The sequence below is a fragment of the Trachymyrmex septentrionalis genome, unplaced genomic scaffold, assembly GCF_001594115.1.
Source record: "Trachymyrmex septentrionalis isolate Tsep2-gDNA-1 unplaced genomic scaffold, Tsep1.0 scaffold148, whole genome shotgun sequence".
NCBI classification, from domain to species: Eukaryota; Metazoa; Arthropoda; class Insecta; order Hymenoptera; family Formicidae; genus Trachymyrmex; species Trachymyrmex septentrionalis.
This window is the reverse complement of record NW_017304631.1, coordinates 230,656-241,643: the sequence shown is the minus strand read 5'-3', so window position 1 is coordinate 241,643 and position 10,988 is coordinate 230,656. Positions and strand designations below refer to the sequence as shown.

General features: G+C 31.4%; 1 protein-coding gene and 1 pseudogene across 2 annotated transcripts in view; one reads left to right on the top strand and one right to left on the bottom strand.

The window, feature by feature from the left end:
• The window catches only part of LOC108745718, a 9,515-nt pseudogene extending 1,298 nt beyond the window's left edge, over positions 1–8,217 (top strand).
• A 1,695-nt stretch (positions 8,218–9,912) lies between these two features.
• LOC108745801 (omega-amidase NIT2) overlaps positions 9,913–10,988 on the bottom strand; it is an 8,719-nt gene continuing 7,643 nt past the window's right edge. For both annotated transcript variants that reach the window (XM_018482169.1, XM_018482168.1), the window contains 2 exons: positions 10,564–10,797; positions 9,913–10,209 (listed from right to left, as the gene is read on the bottom strand). In XM_018482169.1, coding sequence (XP_018337671.1) covers positions 10,115–10,209; positions 10,564–10,797 — 329 coding nt within the window. In that variant the 3' untranslated portion in view covers positions 9,913–10,114. The remainder of the gene's footprint in view (positions 10,210–10,563; positions 10,798–10,988) is intronic.

The following is a 10,988-nucleotide window of genomic DNA, read 5'->3' as shown; positions in this document are numbered from 1 at the left end:
GGTTTTATAGCAGGTAAAATAAATATTTATAATATAGTAGCAAATTATATAGATATCTCGATTTACGAGGTTGACTGCCACGTTTTTCTGCCAAATTCTTTCGTTTTGAATAAAAATGCGTCAAATGAGCCTAAATTCATTAAAATCGGAGATGAAGATATTTTAAATAATTACCTCTATATAGATCGTACATTTCAAACATACATTGACTTCTCTCCGTAAAACTTTCTGTAATCTTCTTTTTCCTTTCAAAGGTAGATGAAAAACATAAAGAGCAGATATATTTTTAATCGTTGCTGTCAAATCTTCGTCCAGTATTTATTTCATCTGTTATAAAAAAACTTATTGTTATCTGTAAATATTAAATTATTAAGTTAGCATCTCTCTCTACATCTGTATAACAAGAATGTTTAATAACTTGATACTCCTTTAAGCACCAATCACAGTAATTACACTTTAATTGTTTCTAATGCAATATACAATATATATATAAAGATTATGCGTTTCGTGGGTTTCCTCCGTGTCCAGATTCATTCTTGAAATGCCTTCTTGAAAGGCATCCGCGAAACGCATAACTTTCAATATTTTTTATTGCTTATTAGTTGTTTATACATCTGTTATTATTCTAAAGTCAGTGCCTACATGTAAAGTAATTTAGCATTAATACTGAATTTCTTGAAATATATTTTTTTAACATTTTCAAAACATGATTAACAAAATAACAAAATTTTAATTTAAAAATTGTCACAATCTGTAAATATAACCTTTGAATAGTAATTTATACCATTTATTTACATTTTTGTATTTGCAGTATTTGTAAACAGACATTTTATTTTAGAAAATAGAAATTAAGCTACGTATGTAGATTTTTATATCTCTTTCTTTCTCACATTCTCGAATTAAAATAAATCCGATCGGTGCAGTTAAAAAAAATATTTGACGTACATATATACTCTCAATGTTTGTGATTTTACTTTAATTTATTTTATTGATTTATATGGATATAATAGAAAAAAAGCATATAAAATAGTATAATTAGAAGACAATTCAAGTGATATTTGCTATCGATTGAAGCTATAATATATACACAATATTTAAGCGCGATAAAGTTTGTCTTTACATATACGGATCCTGCAGATCGCGCGTCAGCTTTGAAAAATTGTTATGTCGACAATCGATTCACGAAGACTTTATACTCACATTTCACGTGTGACCTTACCCAACTACAAGACACACTTGTAATTTCAATAAGTTCTTTATAGATTACTAAAATAAATTTTATACCAATCTATCGTATATTTCTATCATTCATAAAAAATGGAAGATTAACTTCCCATATATGTGCGACATTGAATAGTGTATTTACCATTTATACTTATCAACTTTAAACTTTACTTTGGCACAACGAACAAGTTCAAGAACGCTACTGATACATCGCGCCGTTCAAATCTCTTATAATGCATACTTGGCAAATGGGATTTTCATTGCGTCGAAATCGTCGATTACAATTAAATCGCGAATGACTTGAGTCCCAAGGGTAACTTTCAAGGGTGACAAAAAAGCTTGCTGATAAAAAGTCGAATGCGAAGCTTTTTGGCGAGGAAATCTCGCCAATTTTGGAAAATTCTGATTGTAATGAATGCGTTCAGAAAGTTCCAATCGATAAATAGCAAATAGAAAATCTTAAATTTATTCTCGTACATTGTATAATCTAAAAAAATAACCATAGTACTCTAAATTATAGCTTGTGCTTCACATGAAATTATATATAATCATAAAAGAATTGCGAATAAAATTATTATAAATAAAATCTTAAATAGACTCCATGGATGAAAATCATGTGCTCTCTATATTGTATAATGCTTCACCGCGATTACGCAGTATGTAATATTCCGCATCCGTATAGTTTCAATGCAGTGATCAAGCTGTTCTGCGTTTCTCGCGAAATTCTGATTTCCGCAATATATATGCGCGCGTCAAGAATTCCGTCGTAATCGGACCACTTTTAAGGCCAAGACGACAATTATCGCGTAGTTACGATTCATTAGATGAGATCTCGCCCACGTGAGATTGATCTAATACGATGACAAATGTATCCCCTGATTCTTTCGCGCGTAGGCACCATGTTCCTGTTACTGTCAGTGTATGGAAGGAGGCAGTAGCCGAAGGCATTCTCTGGCCACTACCGAGAGACTACCTTTCGATACAAGCACATCCCACTTCTTTCCAAGTAAACATATTGCGGATCATGAAGAGGCCCTCCATCAGCAAGACATTTATGTGGACATTTTGCTTGACCATTCTTTTATTTCTGCCGACGAGAACAAGTAAGCGACACAAAAATACCATAATAATCGATATACAATTGTCATTAAAAGATCTATGCTTAAAGTAGCTTTTATTATTTGTTAGTGACAAATAGCGAACAATAGCTATACATAGCACGCCAAAGGGTATGGTTGGTATAAAGATAGTGACTGAATGAAGGAGGTAACCACTCTTGAATCCCGGTGTACAACCTACTGTCAGAAATTCGTTGAATTTTTCCAAGTCCGATGAAGTCCGATGAATTCCGGCAAAGTCCGTCGAAGTACGTCAAATTCCGGTAAAGTCCGTGACAGTCCATGAAGTCCGGTGAAGCCTTAAAGTCCAAAATGCAGGTGTACATTTGTTTTCTGAATGGTTATCTCCTCGGACTGAATGATTCGAGTGCAGAGTAGTACGTCTTGAGACAGAGAGAGAGAGAGAGAGAGAGAGAGAGAGAGAGAGAGAGAAGAGTGGGAGAGGAGGAAGAGAAATATTTCTGGATAAAAATGTCTACAAGATACTGCCCAATATACTCTTCAACTTTATTATTTTTAGTATTTTTGAATATATATATATATATATATATGAGTAGTATAAAAGGAAAACAATAACCATTTAATTTAATTTATAAGAATAATACATATACGATTCTTTCATTATATTAAATTTTACATTATTCAGAGAAATCTGAAACATAATTATAAATTAAATAGTTATTATTTTGGATACTACTCATATATTTTACATTATTATACAGAGTCTTTTTAGGCGTCGAGTGGCTTGCCGCTCGGTGCGATTTATTCGCGATCTGTAGATCCGAGTTTCAATCTCACTTGCACCCATATACGCAATTTAATTTTCGCGTTTAAAGAGTCGAAAATATAACTCCATCTGATGATTAGGAGATCTTTGATCACCAACGCCGTGATCCAGTTTCAATATAAGATTATAATTATATTAGATGTTCTCTATTGATATTCGAAAGAATTTTATCAATGCAGCACTGACAAAATTTCAATTTTCTCGATGCAGCGTTGATAAAATGTCAATCTTCTTCAATGGAAAATGTAGTCGATATCCAATTAAACGATTATCAACGCTGTATCGAGAAAATCGACGTTTTATCAATACTGCATCGATAAACATATCTTTTTAATTAAAAAAATTTGGTAAAGCGCGATATTTTTCTTATTTTATATATTTTATATAGTTAATTGTTACTTTAATTAGATATGATATGTATATGCAATTCTATCGTATTGCATTAATTGTTTTCTGTTTATATATTTACCTTTCTAGCACTGTACTTATTTAATTAAAAACGAATTTTATTTTGTGAGTAACTATAACGGCTCGCGTTTAAAAAAGCCTTGACATATTAATTATATTGCATTGCGTGTACTCGAGCCTATTTTTCTATATTTATCTCTTTTGATATTAAACAATCCCATTTAAAGAAAGATTTTATATATTATATAAACCAACCCGCGCAGGGGTTAAATGCCGATCGAAGGAAGGGACAGTAACCAAGCTGAAAATCGGCCGGAATGTGCAAGTAAAGCCTAGCACTGATTTAAATGTTGCAAGTTTCGTAAATGGTTTAAAAAAATGTAATGTCGTTTCTAAACTATATTGTCGATTTACACTCATTTTCAGATAAAGTTTCCAAGTTTGTTTGTATATACATGTCAATGCATGTGACATATGGTTACGAAAATTGGATTATCTATCATTGGAGTATCTGTCAATTTGCGATGTAATGAAATAAATTATTTCAGACGCCCTGGAGGAGAATTGTACGGATTTTCAGGGTGGCACTGTCAAACATGGTCTCCTTTATGTGCCAGGACCTGCGGTTTGCAGTCTCTGCGTCTGCTATCATTCCGAGCCTATGTGGTGTCAAGCCATTTATTGTACACCACCATACGTGAGTACTCGAGAAGAATACGAGTATATGTAATATCTATGAGTAATTCGAACCATATCCTCGGATCGAATTAATTCCTATAAATATTTTTTCACATTACTCATTTGAATGCCTTAATAAAACGTTTTATTTTACCGGTTATTTTAAATTATGGCACACTTTATTTATTTATTGTGTAGTTGCGTTGTAATCACTTACTGTTTAAGTTTTTGACCGATAATTCTTGTAGCTTTCTTTTTTAATTATCGGAAGACAATAGCGCAAAATTTTTCATCCAAAAGGTAATTTCTTATTACTAGCGTAATAAGAAAGAGTTTCGAAATCACGACAATCATGACGCTTCAGACATGAGGCAACAGACGAGGAAGAAAAATAAGAAAGAAAAAAATAACTGATGTTACAGTTTCGCAAATAAATCGCATTTCGCGAGTCACAGCGACCTTGCGATTTACGCGCATGTATAGCATTCGTTGCTTTAACTGCATTTTTTAAATTATACTCTTTATATACCATGTCGCCGATTAACATCAATGTCATACATGCGCTCCCATCTAAATTAGCACACAGTTCCATGTCGTATATACATAATATATTACACGCACGTAATGATCGCTATGCCGCGATATTAATAAGCGCATGTTGTGGTAGTTGTTCAAAATCTTCATTTGAGAAACTATAATATAGCCGATTGCGCTTATTAATAATGCGCTTTCTCAAGTGAGGACTTTAAACAACTGCCACAACAAAATAAATATATTATTAATAAGCATAATCGGCTATATTATAATTTCTCAAGTGAAGACTTTGAACAACTGCCACAACAAAATAAATATATTTACCTTAACTTAATAATATTGAACAATATTATTTTCTATTAGTTTATTAATTAACTCTACAACGACGTACTTATTTTCAGCACTTTATAGAACTGCACTATGGATATATAGAATTGAATATATAGAACTGCTATACGGATCATTTGTGTCCAACTCGATTTTGAGGCTGTTAAAATTGCTCGAAAAATTTTTTAAAAATTCACACATGTTCTTTAAGATCTCTACTAAATTATTCGGCTGGTAGACATTGAAAAAAAAGTTTGGAAAAGTTATAAAAATTACACAGGTAAATAAAAACTGTTAGAAATGACTAGACTGTATCGAATGATCCATGTGTGCCGTTGAAGAGTTAATAATAGACACAACGAAAAGAAAATAAGGTGACATATTTTGACACAGTGTTATAATTTTTCTCATCAAATTTGATTTTTACAAAATAATAATTTTCTAAAGTGACAATTTTTTTAATCGTTTCTTATACTAAAAATAGAGTAAAAATTAATGTGGGAGAAATTTTTGCTATAACAATATTATTATTAACATATCTTAAAGTATATGATCTAAATTATCTGTAGCGATCGATAAAAAATTTTTTGAATAAGAGAGGATATATATAATACATAGTAAAACAAAAAAAGCAATCTTTATAATAAATCTTTTATTTATATAAACGCTTATTTTCTATGAGAGAAGAACTATAGCATATTTTTAGATGATTCTGATTGTTTTTAACGATGTCTCAAATTATTATAAAAACTCGTTCTCAAGTATTGATCTGATTGTTTCGCAGAAATGCAAAAGATTCCGCGTGGGTGAACGCTGCTGTGAATTTGAGTGTCTCGACGATAGTGACGATTGGAGTGGCCCGGACGTGTACGACGCTGCTGGATCGTCCAAGATCCAAGAGCAGAATTCTGTCCTGTATCTATTGAGTATAATACTGATCGCATTATCAATAGTGCCTTAATTACGATCAAACGAGATCCGCATTGCAATTATCGTCACCCTTATCGGATATAATTCGCGAAGAATTCGTCCGTTAGTGATATTGGTGAAGATGATTTATGATGATGACAAACAGCATATTCTTTACCCGATGTAGCAATTAAGACGTCCATGTAGCGCGAGCTTAATTAACGGCGGAGAGAGAGAGAGAGAGAGAGAGAGAGAGAGAGAGAGAGAGAGAGAGAACTGGAATTTCTTCCAGTTAACCGATTTAGTTAAATTGAAAATTGATCAAGTCACTGTTCAAATAATTATAACAAACTGAGAAAACGGAATATTTATTTTATGAATAATAAATAACAACATTTGATATAATCGTTTCGATCGACAGCTTCAATATAATAATTATTGTTACTGCATCATATGCCAAATTAAAAAAAGTGTTTTTTCATTTTTTTCATAATTTTGATAAGAGCAATTTATAAACACTTTATAAGAACTTGAGTATAAGTCGGGCTTGTGGAACATATACTCAAACGCGTGAACAAGTCTTTTTTATTTTCTCGATTTTTTGTTTTCTTTCAAAACCCATTTCCTCATATTTTTCCACTTTGTCAAATTTGACATGATAACACTTATCAGACGCCATGCGAACTAGATATCGAAATTTTGCACGTATTCAAACATCAAGGAATGACGTGGGTAGCTCTTGGAATAATCCGAACACTCACAATCAGATGTCAGCCACTGTCATATAGTACTTGATCTCATTTCGAAGTAAAATTCAGCATTTTGTTTTGTTTATAGAACATATGAAATACAATGCATATAAAATTATCGTCAGAAAATTAATTCATTATTCAATTCTCAATCAGCTTTCTCGGCTTACCAATTCTCGAGAATGCGATCATATAAGCGATATCGTAATCGTAATGAATGATATAAAAATTGGCGAAACATCTGATTCTGATCGCCTTCGATAATAAATTCGCGCACGATGGATGACCAAAGGAAACTGAAAACGAAGAACTAAAGATTGAAACATCGTGCACGCGTGTGCATGTGTAACAAATCAAAATTTTTATTTTTCCAATATCTCGCGAAACAATATGTGATAACGTGTTAGATGAGATTAGTGCGCGAAAACGAATACTGGAATATTCGAGTGCATAATATTCTAATTTTTTGCTTGAAAAAACAGAGACTCGTTTCAATTTCCAATTCAATCGTTTTTACCGTTCGTTCGCTTTGCTTATTTACGCTGGTAAACAATCATTTCTTTTGAAAAGACACTTCCTTATGAATAAAATGCATCATATTAAAATGCATGCTACATATTTCGATATCCCGACAATATATAACTTTTCACTCGCTTCCATAGAACTATTACAAAACATTTCGATTATTCTTATTACAACTAACACTCGATTATCAATTAACTATTATTCGCACGACATTTCAAAGCGACGATAATTATAATAAGCGTGAATTTTTATGCGATATTATATAAGTTAATTATAATTACTGTCGATTTGCAATACCGCGCCATAATAATTGTTGGCCGATAAATTTAGCCGAAGCATAAATTGTAATATACGAACAGTTTAACATCTCGAAATTTGACAATTAGTAATTGAAATTAGTAAATGATGTGCGAATGCGACTTTGGAATCTTTCTATAGAATCACAGAATTACTTTATAACGCTTGTTGGGAACTATCTAAAAAAAAAAAGAATTGACTGCTTTTAACAAAATGTGACACAGTATTCTAATGCCACAACACCAGCCATAAAACAGAGCAACATGGGGCCATACAAATTATATAATAATAATATGACATGCACACACGAATGTACTTTCTTGGTCTTTTCACGACAAAAGAAAATATGTGCAAATGAAAATACGGTGCTATTATAAGTCATTTCTCGCTGTAAGGAACATAATGCTGTATATTACAAATATTATAATATTTGCGAGTCTGCAGTATTGCGATACCACGTATTCCAGTAATTGCGCACGTATGCTTGCCTGTGATATACTTTTACGGCGTTTGATTATTGCCCTTGTCGTTGGATTACAATAACTTTGCGAATCTCAGAGGTTTAGTGCTGTGAATGTCTCTGACGAAAGCAATCCGACTCCTTCAAAAATTGGAGACAAAGAAAGATGAGGAGAAGAAACATCCGTAATCACGTTAAAGATGGCGATAGTAATAATTACCTAATAATAATATATTGATAATGTTATATTTATAATCGATTAATTACGTGGAAATTCTATTTACTATGTGAAAAAAGAATTGTTATATAGAAGAATTATTATTCTTTTAAATGATATTTATCCTTAAGATTCTACAAACGTACGTTATATTTAATTATCGTTAATGCTAATAAAAATGTTCTATAATCTTGAACTGCGCGAGAAGTCATAAGAGAAAATCATGAGATTGTAGATAACATGAATAATAATGTTATGTGTGAATTAAGATCTACTCTGTCACAGAGAGTATTTGCGAATAATCATATCTACACTCAAAGGCGCATTTAAATAATCCGGCGCGAACTTAATACTGGCCCGGATCGCATATGGTATAATAATTTATATATTTCTTATTTCGCAGATATATCTTTCGATCCATTACATGGAAATTCACATTTTCGCACGACTACTTTAATAATCATTTGTAATATGTTTCCGTTGTTAACAGCTGCTCACTTATTACCTAATATTTATGTCATATTCAAGCGTTGAAGGCAATCTTTCAATCGCGTCAATTTGAGGTACTAAACATCTCAATTGAGCCGCTCTCAATACCAAAGGCGAACTAATTTCGAATTGCATTTGAATTTTATTTGCGCATTGTCTAAGTTTTGCGCAAAAATCAAGGCCAAGTTCGACAAGTGTTGCTATTAAAGCCATTTGAGTGAGTAATAAAAAGAATGTTTAAGATTCAATTATTATAGCTTATATACAATACAATGGATTAGGGATGTGCGATATGTGTACTTTTACCATCGATACGCGTATTGCACATCCCTACAATAGATACGTTTATAGTATGCGCGATACTTGGCTCGGATGTGATCTAGTTTTTAATACAATATAATCTTGATTTGTTTTAAAAAAAGTTTTAAAAAAAGTTCTGCCAAATTTTTCGATGTTTTGCGGATATGCTCAAGTATTTAAATTAAAATATACTTATATCACTTTCTAAATATTTTAAAAAGAAGTATAAAGGATTTCATGTTTAGATAATGTATATTATGTATCTCCGAGCCATGTATGATAATAAATTTTGAATCGAATTTATTTAATTTTTATCGTCTCATCTTGATGGGACGATAATAATATCCTTGGCTGGTGGGAAATATAAAATGATACTTTTCCTAAAAGCCTCATCAATATTTTACTCTCTTCTTTCTCTATTATAACCTGTCCCAATTCAATAAAAAGAATTATTAATCGATCAATTCTTTTAAACTTATTTATAAAAAACTAGTATAACTCTTTTACAAGAAAAATTACACACACACACACACACACACACACACACACACACACACACACACACACACACGTGTATATATATATATGTGTGTAAATAAGCTAGAGGATAGCTTTAATATTACAATATGTACTTTTCACATAGTTATATCATATAATAATCAAGAGGTCTTTTATGAGTGATCATTTAGAATCCATATTATGAACTTACAATAAAATTTAATCCAAAATACTAAACAAAATACTAAACAAACTTGAATATCTTGGGTTAAACGAATCTTTCTTTAATTTTCTCGAGTGATAAAAAAGTATGTCAATAGATTTAATAATAAGACAAAAGTAAAAATTTATACATCAAATAATATAAACTTTATTCATAAGATTTTTGTCAGTAATTATATTTACAATATCGTATCGCATGTGTCTTTACAACACGTGTAGATACAAAATACTTATCTATATATATAAAATATTTGAGAATGTAAAATTGAAAGCCCTTACCCATAAATAGTTAATCATCATATAGGATTGACTATGATACATGCGAGAAATTACTTAATGACATATAAGCATTATTATCATCGTCATATCTTCCTAGTTTTCTTTCTTCCAAATAGTGTCATATAGATCTATACGACGTTGATTAAAGATCGGGATTTGCTCTCTGACTTCATCCACAATTTTTAAATCTGTAATAATGTATTATTTTGATATAAGATACAATTATGTTATTAAGATGCCAATGTTACAAATATGTAGATTTATATATAAATTTTTTATATGTCGCCTAATTTATACGTATATTTATATTTTATATACAGTTGTATACTTTGTTTGACGTTTTTCATACTAATTGTAAGTACATAATAAATTATAATATTTCTATTAATTGCGCGCGCACGTATTGAAGAAGTAAACAAATTATATACAGCTGTTTAAACATAATAATTGATGCAATTTAAAAAAGATTTCTTTTTACCAGAAAATATTATAATTTGCAAATTGTGCTATTCAGTCATTATTCTATCGCAGAATAAATTTACCTATATCAGAGACTATCATATCTTCGACGGCATCCAGCTCGCCAAGTATTTCTCCCCAAGGATTGGTTAACTGAGTGTGCCCCCAAGCAATGTATCCAGGCGGCGAGCCACGTGCCGGTGACACACAGGCTACGTATAATTGATTGTCGTTTGCTCTGGCACGCTGTAGCAGTGACCAATGCAGCGGGCCAGTGGTCATGTTGAATGCCGCCGGGTATACCAGCATCTGACAACCTGATATCGTAGAATCAAATTTAGAGGCATAGTTTGAGAAGTATAGTAAAATCATCTCAATTAAATATTCTGCCACATACTTGTAATATATGTGTAAATGATTTTATATACAGATAAGCTGCTTAAGAAATTTGAATGCAAATGCAATTACATTCAAGATACATTTACATACGTAAGAGTATAAATTCGTA